Genomic DNA, 27,135 nt, shown 5'->3' on the forward strand with positions numbered 1-27,135 from the left:
CGCCCCCCCGGCAGCGACGATTCAGGCGCCAGTTCGGCCCGCCGGGCGCCGAAGATCGCTGCTGTTTGGCCCTCGGTGGCTGTCAGTCAGGTTGAGGGACGGGCAGCCCCGCGCTGCGGTCCCGCCCCCTCGCCCTAATTGATATTATCGGAGAGCGGGGAGGGCGGCTCGGCTGCAGTCGGGCCTGGCGGGCGGCCGGTCCGGTGCGGGAGTGGAGGAGCGGCGCGGAGGAGGAAGACGGAGGCGGCGGCGGCGAAGGAAAGAGGAGGAGAAAGAGAAAGGCAGCCGGGAGGGAGGGAGCGCCGAGCCAGAGACTAGCACAACAATTTCTCCGCCGTCCTCTAGCACCCAGCAAGCGGCGGCAGCGGCAGTGTCTAGAAATACATAGCTAGAAATACCACCTCGCGCCTGCACCATGGTTTTCCAAAGTAGGGTTCCTTCTTGGATTATTTTGTGCTCCGTCTGGCTGTTCCGCTTTGCACACACGGGGGAGGCACAGGCTGCAAAAGAAGGTAAGGTGATGCGGAAAACAAAAGTTTGGGCTTATTTATTGCTTTTGCGCACGAAGTCTCTGGTGGCTTAACGGAGGATCTGCCTGCCACTGCGAGCGGCTTGTCAGCCCCCCCTTTACAAAAAAGAAAAAAGCTTTTTTTTTTTTTGTGGCGGGAGGGAGGAAAGAGCAAGGCATCCACTGGGGATGTGAGGTGTGTGTGAGAGAGATAGGACAACTGCCTTCGCTCTCAAGAATGAGCTCTCTGAGGCATTTGCACATCATGAAAAGGTTGGGGCTAGAGAGAGAGCCCCCAGCCTGGGGATCCGTGCAGAGCAGCCCCGCTTTCAAGTGGCAGCTGTAATCTTCCCGACGGAGTGTAGGGAAGGCGGGTTACCTCGCTGCTATCTGGCTGGGGGCTGCAGGGTCTGAGGGCCGAGTTTTAAGGCTCGGGACTTTCCGCGGGCACGGCGCGGGGCTGAGGCTGCGGGGCAGCTCCTCGCAGCTGCCCACCGGGGGCCTGTGCACACGCCGTGGGAAGGAGTAACGGGGTGCAGATTTGAACCTCCAAGCCATGCAGGCTGGGCATATGTTTAAAGAGGGTACGTACAGTCTGGCGTCCTGTGCTTGCAGCGTGTGTGCTCTTTCCCGGCATCGCTGGAGAGGTTTAGGCATTGGATGTTTTACACCATCTGCGTATCACAACGGGGCTTTCCTTCCCGATTCCCATCAATCCGGCACTGGTATCTGTGTTAAGGCGAACCCCGGACATTTGTTTCCTCCGCGTACAGAGATAAATCAGGCAGCTTTCTATCAGAGACTGATGGAGGTGTATAAAATCAATTCACAAAGTCCATCTGGGAATCTTTTTTTCACCGTGAGAAAATCCGAAATTATTTAAAGGAGCGCCCTGCTCGCGTTTGACAGCCAAAGGCGAAGGTCCGTCTCCATCTTCAGCGGTGTGTGCGTGTGTAAGACGACGACAGGGAAGGGGAAGTCAGGGGCTTTTTTGGTGTCTTTGCATATGTATGCTTTTGGGGGTTCTCCCCCTCTGAAGTATACGTCAATATTTTTCATCAAACCTTTGCATGCATCATGATGCCATTTCTAGCTTGTAACAGGAGCTTAAAAAAGACCCCCCTCGATTAAAATGTCCTCTGCCCTCAAGAGAAGAAGGCAAGGCGAGGTTAGGGAAAGAAGAGAGAGCCTTTCCCTTGCAGCATTTCGAAAGTTTATTTGGAGGGGCTATAAAACACAGAGACCCGCACACGGGGAGTAATAACGCGTGGCCGTGGAGTGGGGAGAAGGGCCAGGGAGGCGGGCAGGGAGGGTGCGGGCTGCCTGCCCCGCTCTGCCCGACAGACTGCATCGAGACTGGGGCTCCGCCGGTGCCTCCCGGCGGCAGCCTGCCTCGGATGCGTGTGGGTAATACGTGTATGGAGATGTATCTATACATATCAGTGCGCGTGCATATTATGTCTATGTGTTTGGGGAAAATCAGCCTAGCCAAAAGAGGGTCAGGAGGTGGCGAGCGGCCGACAGGGATTGATGGCGGTTACCTGCTTCAAGTACAGAAAACTCCCGAGGACGAAAAACCGAGTTAAAACAACAGCAAAAAAGTAGTAGTAACTTTGCAGCCTCACCCCCAGCCTCATCGGAGGGTCAGTGGTGGCTCGCGTGGTTTCCCGCTGGGTACGTAACAGGGGTGGAGGGGTGAGTCTGGAAAGTTTCACGATTTCCCTTTCGTAGATGAGGAGAAGCCAGAGTGGGATGCTTGAGGGGAGAGGGGCAAGGTCCGCCTGGCCCTCCAAGCGAGGGGGTGACGGCGTTACCGGCGGAACCCGCTGCCAGCACCGCGGATGGGATCCTCGGGGCGAGCGCAGACGCGGGGCCGCTGGGGTCGCCCCCTCCGGGGCGAGGGTGTGTATGAGGCGGAAGGTGTCCGGTCCCTTCACCTCGCGGCTACGAGACCTCGGGGCTCCGTCCGGGGCTGCCTTCCCGGGCGCTCGCTTCCGACCCCGGGAGCTGCCGCGCTTGGGGTGGTGCGGATGGGGGGGACCGCTGTTCTGGCGTTCCGCTTCTGCTCGGCCGCCGAGCCCCGCTTTTCCGCTCGGAGACTCGGACGCCTGCGCGCAGCGTCCGGGGTGGCTGCGCTGCTGCGGCTCCCCGCAGAGGCGAGTCTGTTGCTCCCCGTTTGCGTGGAGCCCCGCGGAGCCCCTTACCCGCGGCCGCGCCCAGCCCTTCCCTCGCCGGTTTTACGCCTCCTTTCGCTCTTTGTCCCGCTGCGGCCCCTCGGAGGGACCTCGCGGGGGGCTGCGTAAGGGCGCGCGGCTGCGGGCGGGGCGCGCGGAGCGAGGCGGCATCGCTTCCCAGTGGGGCGCAACTAGCCCTGGGGGCCCCGGTGCCCCCTGCCTGGGAAGCTGTTCTCAGGTGGTACCTTTGGGTGCCACACGGAAACGGGACGGTTCGTTTTGCAGAGCAGCTTTTAATATTTGTTTGTTTGCTTATTGTGTTTGTTTTTCTGAGATGTGCCCGCCCGTTGCTACGTGATGGAGAATCGCTGCCAAATACAAAGTGTAATAACGACTTGCAGCCGTGGGACGTTGTGCTGGTGCTGAAATGGTTAAATTTTTCGTGGTACCTCTTTTTTTTTCCAGGACCATTATAAATGTTCTTGTTTAACAAATCGCCACACACACCACCTGCTTTTCTATAGAAAGTGTTACAAAGTAAAGCTCCTTGAATCCAAGCTTAATGAAATAAGCAGATAATCTTTCTAGAGAGAGACTATCAAACTTCCTTAATGACTAGGTTCACTTTATTACTGAAATACCTACCTGGAAGCTCCTGTTTTGTGTGTTGAGGTAACATTCAAGATAGTCCTATGTAAGCCTTTAAATAACTCTTACAGTCATCTCATCTTTCTAGTAATTCACTGAAATTTTGTGTTAAATTCTGCTAGGAGAAGGGCCTGAAGCCAGAATTACAACCATTTCAAAAGACCTGACAAAAACTGATTCAAGTTACACCCTTAAATCAGGCTGAAATATCAGTACTTAAATGCTGTATAAAAAGTTATAAATGGTTTTATAGCTAAGAAATATACTGAATAGATCTGAATTAGAAATGTTTCTTTTTATTTAATCAAATAAAGGCACAGTTAGATGTGGAGAAGGAATTTTCAAAGCGTACCAAGCCTAGTTATATGGTTGATCACTCTATAGAGTTGGCTGTTTTGAAAGTATTACAGCAAATTTTTTCACTTTTTTTTCGGACATCATAGTTTACTATATGTACCATTTGAAAGTCTTACAGAAACTTACAATAATATGCTATGAAAGAAGATTATAGCTACAACTAAAATGTAAGGTATATAGAAATGCGTATTTGGATGTAACAGAGCAGCAATAATATAACCTTCAATATGTGGTCTAAAATAGGTAAGAGTTGGCTTATTAGGCTGTGATTAACCACTTTTGGAGACGGAGTTCCATTTAGCTGAAAATAATTGTTGAGAATACTAGAACTGATGTCTTTTTGTATAGAAGTGTCACTGGGGTGTAATGACATGAAGATTTTAGTAAGCCATTACCATTAAGTAAATTAGTTTGATTTTGTTTATAGTATTTTGTATATGCAAAGTGTAAGGTAATTGCAGAGTCTTTTATTTTCTGTATTCCTTGTTGTCATTTGCTTATAGAATTACTACTTTATCACCTAAGAGGCATATTTTTTTTCTTTTAAACTCAAAAAGACCATTGCTTTTGTAGTGCAGCTCCAGGTAGGTATAGACTAGTCCTTTCTAAATCAGTTTAGAAAAGTATTAAAATGTTGGTGTGTGTTTGTGTGTTTTAAACTCATTGTAATAACCAACATATGGGACATGGCCTTCTTATGACAAAGAAGATGAAAGGAGCATGCATCTTAATGACTGATTACAGTAATAGTTTAGAGCAGTGTGAGAAACAATACACTTTGATTTGAGCAATGAAATTGTTAAGATTAATGCATATATGCTTACATGTAGATGGTACATAATCATACATACATAATTTAATCATCTACTTACAAGTAAATGCATTGTTGTGGTTTCAGATTTTTGTTTTATAATATGAAGAAAATTTTTTTGTACGAAAGTTATATTAATATAAAACCTTTAAAATTCAGACTTTGGTTTTATGTTTTTCCACTTATATTTAACAATCAGTGGAAATGTCTTTTTTTTTCTTTTTTAGTAATATTGCTGGACTCTAAAGCACAACAGACAGAATTGGAATGGATTTCCTCCCCTCCTAATGGGGTAAGTACTGCAGGCAAAAATGAAGTTCCTGAAGATGAGTACTTATTTCACCAAAGCAATTGAATAACATGGTTTAAACTAGCTCCCCCTCATATTTATCTCAGTAATCATAATGTGTATTTACAGCTTTTCATTTTTAGAATGGAAAGAAGTGTACCTCAGGTTCCAGTGTTCAAATGTACAAGCTAATTAAAAGGAGCAGTCTTTTTAGAAACTCACTTAAATGTTCTCAGGAGCTTTATGTTTTGTAGTGTAATCTTTTATGCTCTACTGAAAAGCTGTATAGATTTGTAACACAATGTTTTAAATCACTTTTTCTTTCTTCCTATAGAAGCAGCAGATTGACTTCAGCATGGAAACTTTCTAAAAATATGTTTTTCATTTTCTGTATAATGGGTGATCATAAATTTGTTTACAATGTTTTATTTGTAATTGAATACCAGAGACTGAAGTTCTCTAAAATAAAAAAAATTATACTGTGGATGTGTTTGAAATGGCATTCCACACTTGAAACATCCACAAGTTTTGAAGAGCTTGGTATCTTAACTAGGCACAAGTTATGCAGTTAAGGCTACCTCCAGCTTGCTTACAAATTAATCTCATGGTACTGCATGAAATGTATCATTGCAAATTACATCTTTATAAAAAATGACAAGTTTAGAAGCATTGGTGTATAGTCTTATTTATAATAAACATAGAGTTGAGAGATGCTTCTTTCAGGGTGAATTAAAAATTTTATAAAACCCCTTCTTTCTCAAGCCTGGAGAAAGAACACTTTCAGAAAGATATAATGGGTATATTGGCCTACCTTAGTTCAGTCCAACCTTAGCTCACTCTGACAAATCCTAAATTATATGGACAGTTGTCACTTATGGAAGCAGTCTTGCTGAATCCATTGTGACTCCTTGCATGAACAAGGTCTTGAGCCATCAGGCCCTTAATCTTCAGTGCATTAAGAAATCTGGAACTAGGAGAGTGTGAAGTGTGAGTGGGGATATAAAAGTGTAACAAATCCTTTAAATAAGAAGAATGAAAATCTGAAAGTTTCTTTCTTTAAAAGCAAGATCATAAAATCAATACAAGCATAAACTGGAAACAAATCTAAAGACTTCAGAAAAAATATAATGCGAGCTCAATGGGTATGATGGTTAATAATGCACTGATTGAAGCCTTTACCAGAAGTGTTTGAAAGATTAGCTTGGTGGCAACTGTATTAGGCTAACCTGTAGATAATGAAAGACATGTCAACACATGTTACGCGTGTCAGCATACTGAAAGATGAAAGTAGAGTCAAATTCAACAAATAGTAATAGGCGACTTTCAGAGTTAGAAGTGAATTTCCAGCAGGAATTAAAAGCGAATCAAAACTAATGGCTGGATTTGTATGTGTGAAGATGCTCAGAAATACTTGTCTGTATATCAACATTAAAGTACCATTTTAATAATGTAATTTTGAAAATATTTTTCCTGTAGTTATAATTACTGAAATTTTTACTATGCAGTAAAGACTTCATTGGAATAAACTCAGAAAATCTTCTTGAAAGAAAGTACTGCATCATCACAGAACAGAATATATCAGCCAGACACTCGTTAAATGCCCCATTCAGCTGTAAATTTTACATTGAACAATGATCTCAAACGTTACTAAGATAACTAAGAAGTTAAAATACCGTATATTGAAACCAACAGAATAGGACTCGTTCAAATGGAATTGCATATATATTGCTATCCCTTGAAGGAAGACAAAGTTAAGTATTCTTGCTGTAAAAGCTATCATGGAACTGATATGTTTCAGGGAAATGGTACCATAGATGGCATAGGTGAAAACATATCCTGCAGTATTGACGTTTTGTTATTTTTTTCCTCCCACAGAGAAGCAGGTACACCTTCAATGGACTAGAAATAATAGCTTGGTGATTACATAATTGAATCATAAGTCATATTTCCTTAAGTTTTTTTGAAAATCATACTCCATGGTTTTAGGAAAATATGGAGAAATAGACTTCAGTGTTTAGTGCTGGGGATAACGTAAAGTAGGACTGAATTTTATCTGAATTTAGAGTTTTATATTTATTCTAGCATAAGAATATCTCTGATACTGGCTAGCCTCATGTAGTGGCCATGAGTGGCTTTTGACCCCAAGAAGGCTTATTTGTGTTGTATTATGAAAAATGGCTTGTTTTTGTAAAGTATAACCTGTTTGTTGTTTTCTTTGTTGTGCTTTCTGTTTCTTTTTTTGAGGCTTGTTGGTTTGTTTTGATGCAGCAGTCCACATAAAAACCTGAGGAGTCAGATTGTGTTTTGTGTTGTGTTAGAGTTACTTTAAATTCTAAGATATGACACATTGTCTAACTGGAATATATAATTTCAGAATCTGGCTTGGTGTTTAGAGGGAGGACTAGTTACATAAGCTAACAGACAAACTAACCCCCAAAGCAATTAAAAAACACCAACCTCAACCTCAGTGCTAACTGATGTGAAATGGAGAATGTAAAAAACAGACATTTAGTCTTCGTGCCTTTTTTTGGCCATTTTTTTTTCTTTTGTTTGTTTGTTGGTTGGTTGGTTGGTTTGTTTTATTTTGTTTTTCAACATGGCAGAGCCAAAAGCCTCCGTCCAGGGCCCCTTTTAATTTCCTTATTTGTACTACTTATATAAAGGGAGAAAAACAATCTTACTCCGCTTTAATAAATCTATTATGAAGATAGACTTTCTGTTTTGAGATTAATATGGTTCCATATAGCAATAATACCAGTTAACTCCATGACCATTTAATATATTTCAATCATTTAATATCATATGCATCTATAATACCATACATACCTCATCTATATTAACTGTAAGTCTTTGAAATGCACTTTGATATTTACAACTTCTGTGCATTTCAGCATCTGCAGCTGTGATATATTTTGTGGTGATAACTTCCAGTATCAATTCAGCCACATCTGCTTTTTCTTGGAGCAGTACACCAACAGTAAAATGATCTCATTTGCTGTCAAATAGGCTTGCAAAGTACTGTATACTGTAAGGCTCCTAGTCTCCCAAACCAATGCCTTCCAGGCTTGGTTACTGGTATAAGGAATGTCAGTGGGTGCTCCATCCTGAAGAGGTGCTGAGTATGCTGGTCCCACAAAGCACTTAAGCACATGCTTACCATTAAGCTTATAAGTACTGTCATTGATCTTAAGCATGAGCTTAAGTGCATTATTGACACAGGGCCAAAGGGCTAAGTGCATACAGAAAGTCATGGTCATGGTCGTCTCTATCATAGGGTAAGGATAGCTCAACTGCCTCCCCTAATTTATTACAGCCGCGGTTTCAGCAGTAAACTAAATGATACAAGAAATGTGAAGAAAAAGTGGCAGACAGATATTGTTTTGGTTACACCTGGGCAGATCTGCCTGGTTCATTCCAGGGGAAGATTTGCCATTGCAAAGGTGAAAATTCCCACGCTCTTAAAGGCAGTTAAAAACTAAGGGGCTGTTACAGGCTTACCAGTTTGTTACATGGTTGGTGCCCTAAAGAGGGGAACAACTGCAAAACTCGGGCTTTGAACCAGTGGACTTTCAGTCGTTTGGATTGTTCTTAATTATGCCTGTAATCTCATGGTTCATTTGAACTCCCAGCTAAATGAAGTTTGCTCCTTTTAACATGGATGCAGCCACTGAACAAAATGTGAGGCTAAGAGCTCCTGCGTACCTTCTTTGGTTCGCAAGTAGGACAGAAGGTGGACTGAATAAAAAGAGGGCAACCAAAATGTTTTCTTGTTTTCAGACTTTTAATTCTGTCTGTTTTCTCTTGCCTTCTCTCTCTCACTTTCATCATATAGGAGTGAAAATCGTCTGACTTGCAAGTTTCAGAACCTGGTCCCATGCTTTCTGTACAACTGAAAGTTCCACTGGAAGTTTTATGTGTACAAGTTTTATGTTCTGTAGCACTAAGCAATTTCAATGTCTAAGACTTCACTGATTTAAGGTCATGAAAAGAAACCTAAAAGAAATGTGGGAGAGCCCCATGTGTAATCAGAACTTGGTAGGCTTAACAAACTTCTGAGGCTTTCCGTTTTTTTGCAGCTGTGCTCCTGATATGACAATGATTTTTAGAATTTATTTATATGTGGGAAAAACGGAGAAGAGTGGGCAGCTACGTTAACACAGATTTTGGTGTTTAAGAGTATTTTAACTTACCTTTTATGAAGCTGTGCTGTTAAGAAAGAGGGAGACTTGAGTTATGTGAAGCCTTTTAAAATACATGATAGTTACATCTGATAGCATACTTGTTTTGCGTTACTAACTGTTTGTTACTGTTTTAGTGGGAAGAAATTAGTGGACTGGATGAAAATTACACTCCTATACGAACATACCAGGTATGCCAGGTGATGGAATCAAACCAAAACAACTGGCTTCGGACTAACTGGATTGCAAAAAGCAATGCACAAAGGATTTTTGTAGAACTGAAATTCACTCTGAGGGATTGTAACAGTCTTCCTGGAGTTCTGGGGACTTGTAAAGAAACTTTTAACTTGTATTATTATGAAACAGACTACGACACTGGCAGGAATATCCGAGAAAACCAGTATGTAAAAATAGACACTATTGCAGCAGATGAAAGTTTTACCCAGGGTGATCTTGGGGAGAGAAAAATGAAACTTAACACAGAGGTGAGAGAAATTGGACCTTTGTCCAAAAAAGGATTCTATCTTGCATTTCAGGATGTAGGGGCCTGCATTGCTTTGGTCTCTGTCAAAGTCTACTACAAGAAGTGCTGGTCCATCATTGAGAACTTAGCTATTTTTCCCGACACAGTGACTGGCTCAGAGTTTTCCTCTTTAGTTGAAGTACGGGGAACTTGTGTCAGCAGTGCAGAAGAGGAGGCGGAGAACTCGCCGAAGATGCACTGTAGCGCAGAGGGAGAATGGTTAGTGCCTATTGGAAAATGTATCTGCAAAGCGGGATACCAGCAAAAAGGAGACACATGTGAACGTAAGTAAACATAAAACTTGCTGTAATACGTACATTATAGGTCATGTTCTGCCACCTTATTTTTATTACCTTTTTTCAAGAGAAATATGTCATCAGTCTGCTTTTAAAGATCCTCAATCTGTAAACTTCACACTGGCTAATCTAAAGCAGTCCTTCTGGATGTAGACATCAGTGGGTACATACTGCACTTTTAAATTTAAACAAGAAGAGTTAAAGTCGTATGAATTATCGATCCAGAACTAATATTTTAAAGCAGTTAAGGTGATTTTCCTGTACCTCTTGATAATGCTGAGCAAGTCATACCTATTACAGAACACTGTATCAATAATCTTAGATATGAGTGGTTAAAAAATTCATTCTTTCACATGATCTGTGGCAGAATTGCAATGAAACTAAAACTGAGGTAGTAAATTTAGAACAAGGTGTGGGAAGAATACACACAATAGAAAAAGGTTTGTGTTGAGTGTGCAGAAATTAAAACACAAGATCGAACTTTCAAACGGAATACCAAGGTTTGAGAATGTAGTATGTTTTCTTTACTGTAATATCTTTTTGCATAAAACTAACCTAAACCTTTGGGTTGCTGCGAAATCATGATGATTAGTTTAAAATACAAGCACATCTGAGACTGAGTTCTACTTTATAATTCAGACTGATTCAGTTATCCATATTCTTAGAAGTATACTTACCTTTAGCATTTCTGTCTCTGGGGCTACATTCATAATGCATTTTTGTGTGTGTGAGAAAGGAGATTTCTTTGTCTTTCTTACAGTAAAATCATGATAACAGGCAGTTTGTTTGAAGACAGGTATTTTCATGTACATTTGATACAGGTCTATCATTTTTATCATAAGATAATACAAGGAGTTATATATCATATTTTTATTGTAAGATATGCAGACATTTGTTGGTAAGAAACGTTTTAAATCAAAAACTGGAAAAAAAGCTAGAGATCTGTGAAGAGGAGAAACCTACAGAATCCAGAAACAAAGCTGGCAGCAGTTACTGGGTCTGAGGTGTCTGTGTGAAGACTTCAAAATCTGTAGAGGGTTAGGGACACCCTAAAGTGAAATAAATGAGTCTCCTTATTAATAATTTGTCCTCAGGAAACAAAAACATGATTGTGTTCTTGACGAGTTTTTATGAGGAAATTTGGTACAAGGTGAAGTGAGTGGAATTGATCTGAGGCCTTGCACAAATCTTTCATTGTTCTGTTAGGAAGGGTTGAGGGCTTATATACTGTGGAAGGTGATCTCATTAGGAGTAATTGTAATGTGAAAAACTGCCCTAACAAAACCATTCAGTAGACTGTATTAAAGCTCTGTTAAAAATATCAAGCACTATGTTGCTTTCAGATGTATTTGTTTGGGTTTGTTTTTTTTTTGAGTGACTTTTTTCCTTAGTTAACTTGCTCTTGGTTACAGACCTAGTCATTGTTGATGTAATTAATATACTAATTTCCTTTTACTTCCAATAAAGGAGAAGAGGTATCTAAAAATTAAGAGAGTGTATGTTGGGAAGTGGGTGGGGGAACAGGAGCTGAGTGAGCCTGGGGGGGGGGATGGACAGAGAAGAAATCGGCATTTGGTAACTGAAATGCAAGTAACCTGTTTATTAAACAGGCTTCTTAATTTCTAACCATGCCAATGTTGACAAAAGAATTAAATGATAACTTGTACTTGAGTATAGTAGCGAGCTCATTTGCAAGAACACTTCCTGCTTTTGGCTTCCATCCAAAGCAATCACTAAGAGAATACGCTACTCTGGAAACAGTCCAGAAGATCATTTATGGTATTTTTCCTCTTTTCTTTCAGTGATCCTGTTAAGAGTTTCAAAACAAACTCTGGCTCCATATTGAGGCAAGTTGATGTATTTGAGAGGGAAAAGGTGGGAGGCAGGCACTTGCTGAATGCGCGCCGTCGGCAGCTCAGAGTCAGAATGATCTGGGTGACTGTGGTGCACAATAGTAATTGCTGTCTGCAGTACTTCTTAGCCATGTCTGTGCTTGAGGATGTTATTAACTATGATCAACTATGTAGTAACCAATAATACAGCTGGAACACTGATACCATGTCTGTTTTTTGTGACAGATATTGAGAGAAACTTATCTGAACACTGACACTAATGCAGCTGGCTATCTGTTACTGTCAAGCTGTGTAACAGATCAAGCAGAAGCAAGTTGGCATTTGCTTCTTTAACCCAGAGCTTTTACAGCCCTGTCTGAGGGCTCACTTCTGCAAATACTTTGTACCTGGCATGCTGCGTTACTTTGGGGCTACTCATGGCAGAAGTCATTGTGCTCAGTCAGGATAGGCATAAGTCTGATTCCGCTCTCACACTTGCTAAAGCTCAGCTGAATTAACACGATAGGAAGGTATTTTAAAGATAAAGAATAATACCTTATCTGGCTGCATTGTAGGAAAGGTAGGAGTAGGTGGCCGCATTGTAGTTCCAAATAGCTCTTCAGCCTGTAACTCAGTGGGGATTTTCATCTGTGATATGCTGGCTTGATTGGCTGGCTGTGATTGAAGAATGTATTTCTTTTGCATACAGCTTCTCTCCTGTGTTCAAAATTTATTGAGTTCAGATACTGAAACAACTGAAGTTTGATTTATATGCCACTCTGCACTGGATGTGCTGCCAGAAGATTTTTTTTTTGTTTGTTTGTTTTGTTGTTGCATGACCATAGTAAGTAACTCGCAATGTTAGGGAAGGATAAGGAGGAAAACAGTGAGTGGTGAAACACATAACCTGGAAAATGGGCTCCTTTCTGCGTGTCTCTTCTTTAGTGCTTGAGATTTCAAACTGCATTATTTTTATTTTCTTTTCCCCAATGCACATTAATTACTTCTCAATATAGATATGCCAAGGAGTCTTTTCCATCTCAGTTATCATGATAACACACATACATAAGAGCCAAATTCCAGAGAACTTATAATTGTCATTTAAAGGAAAATCTGAAAGCTGGGTGAAACAAACATGAGAAAACTAGATGAACCTCTGAACTTTGAATTGCAGGTTCTTTTGCTTATGTGCAGAGACACTACTATCTCCTCAGTGCTGATCTTATGTCTGCAGATATGTTAACAGTAGGCTTAGGTGTGGAAGTTGTACGTTTTAAAGGATTGTCCTGAAAGGTGCCTAGCAAACGTACTTAGAAATACTCAGTTCTTCCAAGACCTGTGCGTTGCATCTGTTCTGAAAAAAAAAAAAAAGCCCCAACAGACCCAAACCAACCACAAAAAACCAATAGAGTTCTTAGTAACTGTAGTGAACTCCCAGTATATGTAACTTTGATTCTTTTTCTCACAATGGATTTCAGTTGATATGTTGCGCATCTAAGGAGCACTCTGAGATCAGGGATTGGTATTTGAACTAGAAAATAATCGAGAACTTCCAGTGTAATGTATTTTCCATCTGTTTTGTGTTAGCTGGGGGTGGGGAAGGAGAGAATTAAATTTATTCAATCTGAGCAATACAGTGATATTTCAGAAGGTAGGAAGCATCTCTTCATACAACTGGACTGAAAAATTACATAGGTGATTGGGCATCTGAAATTTCAGGTTTCTAGGGAAAGCCAAATGGGTGCGTTTTACTGTTAAACATTTTATAATACTGTTTGCATCAACAGTTGCTTTATTTGTCCCCAAATGGGGAGGGGATTATAGCTATTTGTACATTTTGTTTTGGTGAGGTAGAAAGGGAGCTATAGGCTTTTCTTTCCAAACTTTGTCATGTGCTATTTATTGTGCCTGACTACAGTGCCTGTAGCTATCTGTCCCTTCTTTTTTCAAACTTTCATCTCTTGACTTTGTGAAATATTACATTTGTGGTAAATTATGTGTGGTTGTGGGTTTGTTGGTTTTTATTTTAGGATTTATTTTTGTTTGGTGAGGTTTGTTTTGGTTTGTTTTAATATATTATTCCACTTAAGAGCTGATGTGCCACAAGTTTATTAGTAGAGGGAAATGAATTAAGCAAGAAATGTGAATACATTGTCATTAAAAGAATGTTACCATGCCTATAAAAAGCTCAAGTTGCACATATTGTGAAATGGGTCTAAAGTTTAGCACAGATAGTGTGTCCCAAAAGCTGTAGGTGACCTGTAGCTTGAGTAACTTACGTTGATGTTCCTCCACTTTCAACTTGAAAATGTTTTACTTTGTAGAGAAAGGGAAGAATGTTAGAAAACTGCTTCAATGGTATTTACATAATCAAGGCTCTAAATGCTTCCTTTTTTGAAGAAGAGTTACCTTTCCTCCATTTGCCTCCAAAATTACTCTAGGGAAGAGAATGTAATTATTCTCAGCAAATTGAACCAAAGCAGAAAATGAGGATATCTCTGAGTCTTGTCATTTTCTCTGAAGCCAGCAGAAGTTCAAAGGAGTGTGTCTACCTCCTTCCCTTTTTATCCCCTAACATATTAAATAATTTTTCTGTCCCTTTTTAAAGAAAAGTCATTGTGATCTGGTATCAGGTCCCAGATGCAGCTGCCTAGGAACAGTTGGATTTTAAAACAATTTAAAAAAAAAAATCATGTAAATATATTTCCAAAGGATCCTTGCAGGGTTCAGAAAAACATACCGGATACTTAAAAGGTAAAAGTAAGACCTTCTAGCTAGATGGTCAGGAATACCGAAGGTGTTCCTACTAAGAAATACAGAGCTGTGATTTCTGCTTCCAGACCCTTTTGTAGTTTCTAGAAGGTTGAATGCTGTGGCTTTCATTCACCCTGGGGTCTTCTGACAGCCGTTGCCAGAGAGATATGGTAGAAATATGTATTTTCTTGCTTTATCTTTCTTTTGGAACACTCTAGTGTTCATAGAATGATTTTTATGAATTTATCATAGTCCCTAAGTCATTTGAGTTTCTTTGACCTAATTTGTTCATGGCCTTCAGCTCTCTGGATGCATCAGCACAGAGATGAGAAGGGGAGAGGAGCTATGTAGACATTGAGACGTTAAACTCGTCTTCTTTGAAAAGTGGTTTCCAAATTACATTATGCAAAATGGCTTGTGTTCTTAATGGCAGGGCTAGCCATCACTTGCAGAAACTGGTGTCTTAATGCTTCGTAGCATTTTTTTCAGGTCTTCTCTGTCTTGCCTTTTGGCCCTAAAATACAGGTTGTTTTGTTTGTTTTTTTTTTTTGTAGTGTTCCTTTGCCTGAAGTGTCTGAATTAGATTGATTAGTTTGACTATAGGCTATCATAGTTTCGGTGATACAGCATCCTCTCTCAAGTGTGACATGAAGATCTCTGAGAAGTAAGGTGATGTTGAAGTGATCAAGTGGTGGAGGCAGTTGAAACCAGGTAGCTGTCACCTATAATGTCATCAGAGTGAACCCTAAAATTAATCTGCAGAGCTTCTGACAGATTTAGTTTCCAAGGAATTGTTATTTTGCTTCAGAAGAGCTGAAAAGAGTGAAATAGTACAGGCAGGTGGGCCGTCTGGAGCCTGGTCCTAGAATTGAAATTGTTGGATAATGTAGTTGAATATACAGCTCTTTTCCTTCCCTCACCTCTCTTTTTCACCCTCCCCCACCCTTCTGCACCCTTCTGTTCACTTTCAGAGATTCTGTTGTCTCCAGGGGTTAATTTTATTTTTGCATTTTGAATATCAATTTCTTAAACTCAATTTGTTGTGGGGTGTTTATGTTTGTTTGTTTGTTTTTGTTTTGTCAGATTCACTGCTGTGCACAGATTTTGAAACCAAAACAAAGCCAGCAATGACATCTAACAGAATCTTAGTAATTTCTCCTTTAGTTACAGAGGAAGCACTAAAGCTGTCTTTTTACGGGTTTGGGATGCCACTGCTGAATTAGCTATGGTTGCTCAACAGCTGGGCTGTTAACTCCTTAGTCATAAAGTCTTATCTTCTGTTTGTTCTAAATGAAGCTTTAGTTGCTATTTAGAAATGGAATCTCATCATGCCATGTCTGTTGCCCAAAACCGTATGTCTTGCTTCTGAAAAAAGCTTCTGCCCAGAAATATATGCAAGGTGCAATGGGCATGTAATAGCTTTGTTACAATTTTCCAAGTATAAAAGATCATCTTAGATGAAGATTTTTGTTTTGTGGTGGGTTTTTTTGTTTGTTTGGTTTATTTTTGCCTGAGGTTTCTGTTAACCTCTGAAAATTAAGCTACTAAAAATAAATTTATATATTCTTTTGGTTTTGATTGAAATGGGAGAAGTGACGCATGTAATCCTTGTTAGGGGAATCTCAAGTGTACGTGCACTCCATTAAATATTACTTTTATTTCTTTTTAAGAAAACAAAACAAACCCACAACATCCCAGCTAGAAAACACGGTTTCAGGAGCTGAGGAAAGGAGAGTCACTAGCCTATAGAGAAACTGGAAATAGAGATCGTTTAAGGGAAGAGTTGATCACAGAAAAGAGAGGAACATGTTAATAAGTGTTTGACTAATCTGTTTTGTGTATCTGTTTATGGCTTTTGAATTTTGCTGCATCCCAAGCTTTCTATGTTATCATGAAAATATTTGCTCCCCAGCCACTCCAGCATGTCGTATATATTAAACAGTATTAGATCTTTGAGGATAACTTGTTTGTTTCTTGGGAAACTCTGAAGGTAGTTTTCTCTTTAGGTGGATTTTCAGTTAGTATCATGCTTATTACCACTTGAACTACAGTGAAGAAATTAATTGCTGCTTCTTGACTTCTCATCACTAAATCTCAGTGTTTTCCCTGTACAGTGCAAGCTCTGTCTTCAATGCTAATTTAGTTATTAAAAACAGTAAGCTGTACACAGCCTGTGGATTAACACTTTAAATTGAAAAGAAGTAAAACATTTTCAAGTTAATACCTGCACATACAAAATGGATCTTTCAAAGTGTGCTCAATGCATATACTTTGTTTATGTCATGGTTGTGTTGGTTTCATGTCCGCTTTCCCCCCACAATAAATAGTACTTTGTTAATAAAAACTTAAGGCTGGAACCAAGTTAAGAATGAAACAATTTGTAAGGGATTTCCTTAAGAGAATTAGAAAAATATGTTCAGGAAGCTTATTAAAAGCCCAACATGGTTCACATGACAGGAAAAATATGTGGATGTTTTTTACTGTAAGCTTTCACAGAATATTGCAACATCAAGCAGAGAAGTAACAAAACAAAAAAGAGCAGGTTTACTGTTTAATTTAGCATTAGCCATCTTTAATCTCATAAAAAGTAATTTTTCTTAACGTGATGATTTATGTAATCGCCTTGCATTGTTGAGAAAACAACAATAACAAATATATTTAAGACATTTTTATAAACAGTCTTCTCGTTACTTACAGAAGTTTTTATCCCTGTGCGCTTCCTAATCTTTCCATTGCCTGTATCTGTCAGTGAGCTAGCTTGTCCTTAATACAAATAAAAAATGTATGTTATATGCGAAAGTAGATAATATCCTGCTTAACAGCAGAAACTTTATTTTCCGTGGGAATCTCCTATCTCATTTCTTGTTCTCAGATGTATCAGCAGTATGTCCAGTGTCTCTGGTGAAAGAGTGTTATTGTGTGCTTCCTGTTAATGACTTCATCAAGTCTCCCTCATAAGCACAGTATGCAAACATACTGGAGAGTGATGGTTCGGTATTTACTTCTGTTACTTCTGTATTTTTTCATTAAGATGAGATTTTTCTTTTAGGAAAAAATGATCTTTTAGAAGGTATATGCATTTTAGGAAATTTTGGTTAGTATTAAGCTAATTTATAATTCAGAGTCGCAAGAGCAACCAGTTACAAAGCTTGTATGAAATAAGAATTGGGTTCAATTATTATACTTCTAAAGTCCTGATCCTGTCAATGTGCATAGCTATACAGCTTTATTTATCTTGGTGGCCCCACTGCCTATCCTAAGGAGGATAAAGTTGCTCACATATGTAGAGACATAAGGGGGTTTTACCCAAGGTAAATTGGTAATTGTAACTTTTTAATTTTTATGGTTTGGATTAGTTACATGTGACTCTTGACAAGATATGGCTCTCCTGCAATAATAATGTCAAGCATTTTCTAATAAAAGTCTAATTAACTGTAATTATTAGTATTTTCTGACACCTGACAGTCCTCAAATGTGTGTGATTGATGGATGAAAATGAAGTACATGATTAAGAAATATAATCACTGTTATTATTTTGCAATGTATTTAGTATACATAAATTCAATGATTATTTTTGCTATAATTGTGAAATAAGTTACAGGTTCAATTTTGGGAAGCTTATGTAAGTCTAGAGCCCTGGCTTCCTGGTTGGCTACTGATTTTTAAGAGAAAAAATTCTGATGTTGTGTATTGCCATAAATAAATATGCTGTAGAAAGTGTAAAAATGGGGCTCCTACTTTTCAGTAAACAAGTTTTGACTATTTTAAGGAAATAATGCTGAATGCAGAAAACTATCTGTAGGACTATGGGCTGAGGCATCGTCCCTAGAACTTAATGGCAAGAGTCCTGTTAACTCTGAGAGTAGCATCATGTGTTAGTGTTTTCCTACTGAGGAAAGTGCTAAAGTTTTAAGTAACTGTAAGCATGTCTGAAACTTGATGTTGAAAGTTGATGAAACGTATTCAAGTACATGTTTGATTAGATGTGTTTTTCTGAATCATAGACACTGTGATAGTATAAATGTGTGCAGAAGAGCAAATACAAACAAGAATCAAATTCTACTGGTCATACATGAGGTGTATAATCTCTAGCATAATTAGTAGCTGTAACTTGTTATCATTCTTTCCTCACATTTAGTGAATGTGAAATCACCCATCCTACATAAATGTTTGTTTTTCCAGTAGATTGAACACAGTGGGTTGAACTAGAGTGGCCTTTGAAAGTGATACTTAGAGATCATCTGGCAGGTGACTAATCTGGGGGGTCTTACATAGCCATATGCATGTGACCTGCTATACATTCCCTTCACCTTACTGGGCATGTTCTCATGGTGTGACTAAATTGCAAGTGTCCCCTGATGCTTGATAGAGCTTATTTTTCTTGAATGATCACATACATGCTTTTGCTCAAGCCTTCTGACATAGTGTGCAAGTGCGTATTTCTCTGTAGATGTCTAACCCTCCATGTAGGGAGGGGTGGGATGTCAGAGTTCTCCATCCACTTCTGAAGAACCATCAAGGGAAAACTCAGGAGTTGTCTGGAGCTTGAATCCACTTCAACTGAAAAGTTACTATGGCCTGTGGCCTCCAACCCTCCAAACCCCTCAGTTTCTTAGCTTACTAGCTAGTCTTCATTTATGAGTAGTAAACACTATTCTTTGAACTTTCTAAGAGTACCATCTTTTTCTTCCACAAAACTATTGTATGGGTAGATTTTTGAGAATGAAAGATAAATTTCATGAATGTCTCTGTGGTGCCTATTTGAATCCAATCCATTTGTGTCCACAAAGGGACCTGGCGTTGAGAATCTCTTTAAAGCTCTAGTTTAGAATCTTGGAGCCTTTACTTAGCTATCATGAAAACACTTGAAGAATGTGGGCAGTTGAGATTTTATAAGTAAAGTTTATTGTATGCCTAAAAGTTTGGCAGCTTGTGTGCCAAACAGCTCAGCTCTGTTGATGCTGGAACAAATTACATGTTCAGAAATCTGTCTGTGGAATAAGGTCTGAGTGGGCAACATGTGGCTGTGATCACTGATCATGTTTACATGATCTCATTCAACTCAAGTTTTCCAGACTTAGGTCAATTATTTTTCTTTCTGAGGAGAATTTGAACTTGGATCTCTTGCTTCAAATAGGGCATGCCTATTAACCAACATGCAGTCACTGTTAGAAGGTTTTATTAGCCCCTGATGAAATTTGCTCTTCCAGTCTAGCACTTAGAACCATTCATAGAGAGTGATAGCTTCCAGTCTCTTGGGTTCTGAGCTTTCTTTTATGCGTAGATCTAAATATATATAAATAAAAAATATATAAATATGCATAGTATATATTTTATATATTATATACATATATATACACTGTATACTTATATAAGTAGTGTATGTATAGACATTTATAAACAACTATAAAATATGAAACATTTAATCTTGGATTTTTGAGCTCTCATTTTTCAGAATGGTAACATATTTTTGTCTGATCAATTTATTTTCAATATATACATACATGTATATATTTCTGAAGTGAATGACAGAACTGGAGAAAATGTTCTACTGATTTTTCATTTGTTTATAATGGTGATGTGTTCGTATGCCAAAACAAATGGGGATGTATTGATCTTTTTTCTTGTGTCTCTTGGACCATACAATTCTGTTTGAAGTCTTAAAAAAAAAAGGTGTTTGTTTTGTTTTTTTTTGTTTGTTTGTTTTTTTCTGATTACATTTTCTTATTCAATATTTTAAGATCATCTTTGGTATTTCTTTTAATTGCTGCATAGAGAGGTAGATACTTTTAAAACAGAGATAATTTTCAGATGTGACTGGAATCCTACTGAAGAGTGGATGTTCTTACTTGACTTTGTTCTATTGGATCAGCTCCCACTATACAGCCTCTTAGCTGAAATCAAACACTGATCTTGGATGTTTGATTTCTCATCTTTCAAAGCGTCAGCGTTTTTTCTTGACTAATTTGTTTGCACACTAATAAATTAGGTAACTCTATTTTCATTTCTATCCGACTTGTTGAAAAGTTTTATCCTGTACCGGTAGCTCTTCAGTAAAAATTAACATGTGTTTATGCAGACAAATAGACAAATCTCAAAATGTGGGCATTTTTATTGTCACTAACTAAGAAAAAAAGTATGGATGAAGGTCCCCCAGATGATACTTAAATGAAATGCATATTGTTATAACTTTAAGCAAATCCCAGGGCTACATATTGTCACCTAATTATCTCACCTGTGGAAGTCTCAGACAGATTTAATCTGCAGCCTGCTTCTGGGAAGTGTGGAAGTATCATGTGCTTAAAATCATGAGCAGGGTTGAAAATCTTGTCCTCCACTGCAGATGGAATAGAACATTAAGTCTGTGATCTGTGACTGTCTCTTCTGTTCACTTTCACTTATTGTTAGTTGTGTATCACTTAGTTTTCTGATTAAAAGGAGCAGTTGTTTGGCTTTACAATGTGTATGCTTGTCTGTCTGCTTTAGTTTGTCAGTTGAAAGAAGTCTCTATTTGGCCTATTATTAAAGAAGTCTTACCAGTAGAATTGCTAGTGAATAATGCTAGTCAACAAATCACACTTTTTCTTTTTAAATCACACTTTTTCCCGTGTGAGTACGACAGAGGAGGAAACAATGATATGTCTACTTTTGATCTGTTATCTTAAACGGTTTTCTGTCACATGTAGAGCTACACAGTCACTGTGTTGTGTATTACCATTATAAAATCATGTGTCCAGGAGCATACGAATCAAAATTGCATGACAAAAGTAGAGTGTTTTTTTGAATATAAAGCACATGCTGATAGTACAAATTATGTGCAATCTTTAAATAGGGATTTTTATTTATACAAGGGCTAAATAAAAATACAATCCCTGCTCTCAGAGGACAAATCCCATTTTTAAAAGTCTACCATTTAATGACATCTTGTGTATTTAAGAGGTGACAAGGGTATTCATTATTAATTAACATTCAGGAGATAACTGACTGTCAGTTGCCAGTCCAAGTGCAGCTTGGAAGAATGCTGACGTGGATTGATGGACGTGTTCTGGGACTATGTACAAACAGGCTGCTCAGGTCATCTGAACACATAAAAACATTAGAGATCAGCTCCATGTATGCAAAAAAAAAAATCTTTTGCTTGGGCTGTCCTTCTTCCTAGGGGCAGGTATCCTAGGTTCACTTGACTTGCAAGTTACACCTTTAGCTTTCTCACACTGTGATGGTCAGTTAAGAAGAGTTTAATTTTGTCTGGTAAGTATGAGTAACATTTCATTCTGTGTCTAGCTGTGAGTGGTGTGAGGTGTTTAAACATTCAGTTTGAAACAATATTTTTGATATTGCTTTTTAAAGTGCTATATGTTCGTACCTAATGGATGTATAATAATGGAATTTCTTCTTTAGGTATAAGAAAATCCCCAAACGTGATGTATATTGCATTGAAATGCAGAGATGGAAGAGTCTTCTCAATCTTGCACATCTACAACCTCTTCAGCAGTGATTTTTAAGTATCTCTGGTCATACCAGTTGTTTCCATCTCCCTCACTCAATGGCATATTTATATTCAGTAAAATTGAAAGCCCAACTTCGTAGCACTCTCACAGCTCCTTTTAAAGGAGGATATAACAAGCACATTGCATGTGACATACAAATTATACTTGCCCTAGGCTCACTAGCCTATGTCCTGTGGGAACTCCTGCTTCTTGAGGTAGGCATTTGGTCATACAGCAGTGGCAGTAATAGCTAAAGAAACATAGTGTGGTGGTTTATGGACAATATAGCCTGTATAAAGAGATATGATATCCTGTAAAGGTGAACAGCCTGGTCACCTTCAGCATATGATAAGCACTTGCTTCACAGGTACTTATTTCTTATATATATATTTTTTTTAATTTTCAGAATAGGTTTACAAATATATAATGATTGACTTGGGTTTATTAACTGAAAGAGATGGAGGGCTGTCGATTAGAATCGTAGAATGTTTAGGGTTGGAAAAGACCTTAAGGTTATCTAGTTCCAATCTCCCTGCCATGGGCGGGGACACCTCACACTAAACCATGTCACCCAAGGCTCTGTCCAACCTGACTTCGAACATTGCCAAGGATGGAGCATTTACCACTTCTTTGGCCAACCCATTCCAGTGCCTCACCACCCCCACAGTAAAAAACTTCCTCCTTATATCTAACGCAAACTTCCCCTGTTTAAGTTTAAACCCGTTACCCCTTGTCCTGTCACTACAGTCCCTAATGAAGAGTCCCTCCCCAGCATCCTTATAAGCCCCCTTCAGATACTGGAAGGCTGCTATGAGGTCTCCACGCAGCCTTCTCTTCTCCAGGCTGAACAGCCCCAACTTCCTCAGCCTGTCTTCATACAGGAGGCGCTTCAGTCCCCTGATCATCCTTGTGGCCCTCCTCTGGACTTGCTCCAGCAGCTCCATGTCCTTTTTATGTTGAGGACACCAGAACTGCACACAATACTGCAGGTGAGGTCTCACAAGAGCAGAGTAGAGGGGCAGGATCACTTCCTTCGACCTGCTGGTCACGCTCCTTTTGATGCAGCCCAGGATACGGTTGGCTTTCTGGGCTGCAAGCGCACATTGAAGCTGGCTCATGTTCAGTTTCTCATTGACCAACACCCCCAAGTGCTCTGCTCAGGCCTACTCTGAATTTCTTCTCTTCCCAACCTGTAGCTGTGCTTGGGATTGCCCTCTCAGGTGTAGGACCTTAAGTGATGGAAAAAGAGAGTATCCTCTGATTGGAGTCCTTTTCCTGTAAATTTTCCTTTGGGGAAAAACTGCTGTTCTGTATATTACATGTCTCTGTAGGTTAGAAAATGGATCTGTCCTGTCTTCCTAAAAATCTTCATAGCTATATGCTTTGTGAGACTATAGTTCTACCCAGTCCAGATGGAAGTAGTGTGCTGCTGGGGATCCCATGCTAATCTCCATTCTTGATAGTGATTTCTGAAACATATTGGGGAAATCTGTTGACAGCTGTCATTGTTTCATACTTTTGTGCCAGTTCTTCATCTGTTTCTTCCAAGTACCTGCAACTAGGGTTCCTTAATGCTTTCTTTGGAGCTGGCAGGGTAAACCAAAGAGTCAGAGCTCCTTACTTTTACCCAGTGGAAAAGGGGAGCACAAATGTTCTTGTTGCAAAACTGCTTATTTTCCCTTGGGTAAAATCTTGCTTGCTTTATTCATTAAAAAAATAAAAATAAAAATAAAAAATAGAAATTGTACTCCCTTGGGTCTACTTGTTAGAGTAAGAAAAACAGGAATTGGCCCCATATCATAACCATCTGTTATTAGCACAAAGAGCAGGGGCTCAGTCCTGCCGTCCTTGCTAAAAGCAGTTTAATAGGAGTTACTACAAATATGAAAAATGTCTGTTTTCCTCATTACTGTGGCAAAATTTCCTATTAGTGTTAAAAAAAAGTCATAATGAATCTTGGTATAAGAATCACACAGTTGCATTATTTTATATTGCGGTTGGCTGTATGCAATAACCATCTCATTCTAAGAAATACATATATTGCTGTATTTTCAAAAATCAATTCAGCTGCTTTCACACTTTTTTTTCATAGTACATCATTTTATGGCTGAATTATGACTGGGTTTTCTACTGTTATGACTATGGTCCACTTCCTTTTTGATTGCGGCTACTTTGAAAATGGTGCCATTTTTTGATCTCCACCAGCAGAAAATGTTTGCCTTTTTACTTGATGATCCTCCAACCCCTTCTCTCAAACTGAAATAATTTGATCCATCCTGTCACATTATGTCATGCAAAGAGGTAATTTTGGTGATTGTTTTTTTTTTCCTATTATTTTTATATGCATGGTCTCTAGATCATACTTAGTTCTAAGAGTTGTGGCAGTCCCTTCTAGGTAAGTTGGGCTGTAGGTTTTAATACGGGTGTTTAATCTGTGCTCCTTTGCTTCTGGCTATATACCTATGTTAGGCAGAGCAAGAGTTGTTAGAAACGTCGATTGCACCTTACTGGGAGACCAGTTCTCTGGCTTGCTGTAACGCCTTTAAGGCTGGCTTTGCACAATCAGTTTGGCACAGAGCATATGCAGTGCAGCCCAGAATCTAGGGAAATGTATAAATTATGATAGGAGGCTATGTGTTTCCATGGTGTATACAAAAAGACAGGAGTTGCTTTATTGGACTAAACAAGTAGCTGGTCAAATCCATTACTCTTTTGCCAGCAATGTCCAGTAGCAGATGTTTAAAAAAACTGAAACAAAACAAAAATCCCATAATAAATCAGTTTTGATTTTCCTCAAGCCCAAAGCATTCTATACAGCTCTGTTATGTTTCCTTTTTATTATTCCTCCAGTTATTCTGTCATTCAAATGTTGAAGGATGTCTGATTGTTTTCATTCCATATAATAGGTATTATGATCCATTTAAGCTCCTAATGTTATTTGTGGAGTTTTTATGAAGTTTATGGCCTGAGACTGAAAATACTACAGATGTTTACTTCATTAACTTCTCAAACCTTATTATTTATAAAATATCTACTTTGAACTTGACTGAAAAGCCCTTTGAGGATCTGACATAGAAACATACACAATAACAGCACTAAACTAATTAATTTCTGTGCATTCAGAGGTGTGTATTTAAAGTAGTTTGTTTGGAAAAGCTAATTCATCATTTGTAAACCTTATGCAGGACAAATGCACAAAAAATTTTATTGCAGCAATGTTACAGCATCTTCTTTTTCTGAATTTATAGACACTTAGAGCCATTGAAGAGTTGATTCCCCCAGCCCCCAGCAAACAGCGTATCACTTTCCTTAAAATGCCGTTGGGAAACTGAGATAAATGGTGAAGCATTTTCTGTGTTGACATGATGTTCGCCTGTCCGATTGCATCCTTCCCAACAGACAGCAGAGAAGCAATTACAAAAAAAGACATCTGTGCCAAGGTTTGGCTAGCCAGGGAGGGCAAGATCTTGTGTTTAAGAGGTAGAGAATCCAATCGATGAAAATGTCTGGGCCTGTTAGCACCAATAAAGCTGAAGGCCACTGGGAAGCTCAGAGAGGGTCTTTTGTTGCAGAGATAGAAAAGAGGCCAAAGCTGTGACACTTGGGGAGGAATAGGGTCGGCTAGTACCATCATCCATCTTCCTCAGTGGCAGCTTTCTGTCAGTTTTTAACCCTGCTCAGCAGAGGATCTAAACCTCTATTGTTGGCACCAGCCAATTCTCAGCCAAGTGTAAATGAAGTTAATATTCACTGACCTTATGCATAGCCAATGAAGGCCCTTGATGTCATCCTGGAAATAATGTTATCTGACACTTCAAAAAGCAGATGTTGGCAGGTTGTTTGTGTTTTTTTTGCTGAGCCAGTAGGCAAAGATGCATTGTTTAGCCGCCTCACATTTAAACTGATTTCCATAATAACCACAAATAGGCCTCTTTGACCTTAAATTGACATAGTTACGGTTTTCATTTGCATATCATTATGCACTGCTCACAAAGCCTGGCTAACCTGCACTGAATGATCTGGGAGAAGTAGCTTGGTTGACTTAGATAAGAAATATGTGGGTCAGTGGGCAAATTTTAAATATGCTGATAAAACAGTGAGTAATTAAAATAGTCTAAATAGTTCAAAGCAGACATTTTTAGAACACAATGAAGAATAGTGTTTATTTTGCAACGTATCTTCATGAAAGGAAACGTATCACAGAAATAAAAAAAAATTACTGCTTTCATGGCTATGCTGTAGAAGGCCTGTTAAAAGAAATGTTTAAGGTCTTTGTCACCAGTAATTTTTTGTCATGGCAAAACATGTTTATTCTAATATTGTCTTAATTACAGAAAGTTAAACAGTTTTCATAGGTTCCACTTTGCCAAAAGTTTATCTAAGACAGAAGCATACTGATGATAACTGCATATTTGTACAGTGCATTTCTTCCATATGAAACCCCCAGACCTTGCACAGACTTTTACAGAAGGAATGCATCTGTGTAAAAGCCAGTGTCAAACATCTGTTGTAACTTAGGTGGCACAGTATGGCTCTTTTTAAAGCACAGTGGTTTTTCTCAGCAGCCTGTGGTTCTGATTTGAGGAAGCACATAAGCATGCACCACGCATGGGAGGTGTAAAGTAGTTTGATTTGGTTTTGTTGTGTTTTTTTTTTCCTTGTAAATTATCTGTAATTCTGGCTCATGTGTTCATACCTTATGAGAGAGGAGCATAATAGTTTATGGTAATAAAGTGCAGATGCAGGATGAGTAGTCATTATTAATAAAAGTTTTCAGCTGTGTCTAGCAATGAACTTTGCATGTTTTTCCCCTCTGTGTACAGAACACAGCAGCAGGTAACAGAAGACTAGAAAACTATATTATGCCTTAGTATTGTTTTTAAAATACATTAGAGTGATGATTGTAGTATAGTTAGCAACCTTTCAGGCTGCAATCCATACCTGTCCTTTTGAAAAAGAGCTCCAAGTGCCACAGATTTTTCTTTTTTCTTTCTTTTCTTTTGGTCAAAGAATGAGTTAATGGTTGAACTGAAAAAACCTGATCACCAGAGTTGCTTGGGAGGCAAATTATATGACAAGCTGGCAAAGATGAGAAATACCAGAACAAATCTGCATCTAATTGAAATCACTCAGATATAATCTTAAGATAAACAGTCCTAGGATTTTTTGAAAGTTTTATTGATTGTGCCCTTCCCATCAGTTTTGTTTGCTTGTACCTGTTAAAAGATATGAACATGTTTCCTGCAGTAACAGATCTACTTAGCAACTGATGAGC

At 39.1% G+C, this 27,135-nt stretch overlaps 1 protein-coding gene across 6 annotated transcripts in view; it reads left to right on the plus strand.

Moving 5' to 3' along the window:
• The first annotated feature begins 241 nt into the window (after positions 1–241).
• The window catches only part of EPHA7 (EPH receptor A7), a 179,019-nt gene continuing 152,125 nt past the window's right edge, over positions 242–27,135 (plus strand). For all 6 annotated transcript variants that reach the window (XM_057413495.1, XM_057413490.1, XM_057413494.1 and 3 more), the window contains exons 1-3: positions 242–512; positions 4,726–4,790; positions 9,103–9,772. In XM_057413495.1, coding sequence (XP_057269478.1) covers positions 416–512; positions 4,726–4,790; positions 9,103–9,772 — 832 coding nt within the window. In that variant the 5' untranslated portion in view covers positions 242–415. The remainder of the gene's footprint in view (positions 513–4,725; positions 4,791–9,102; positions 9,773–27,135) is intronic.

Source organism: Pezoporus wallicus, unplaced genomic scaffold (assembly GCF_028554395.1).
Source record: "Pezoporus wallicus isolate ANWC-B61680 ecotype Strahan unplaced genomic scaffold, APGP_CSIRO_Pwel_v1 contig_4844, whole genome shotgun sequence".
Lineage (NCBI taxonomy): Eukaryota > Metazoa > Chordata > Aves > Psittaciformes > Psittacidae > Pezoporus > Pezoporus wallicus.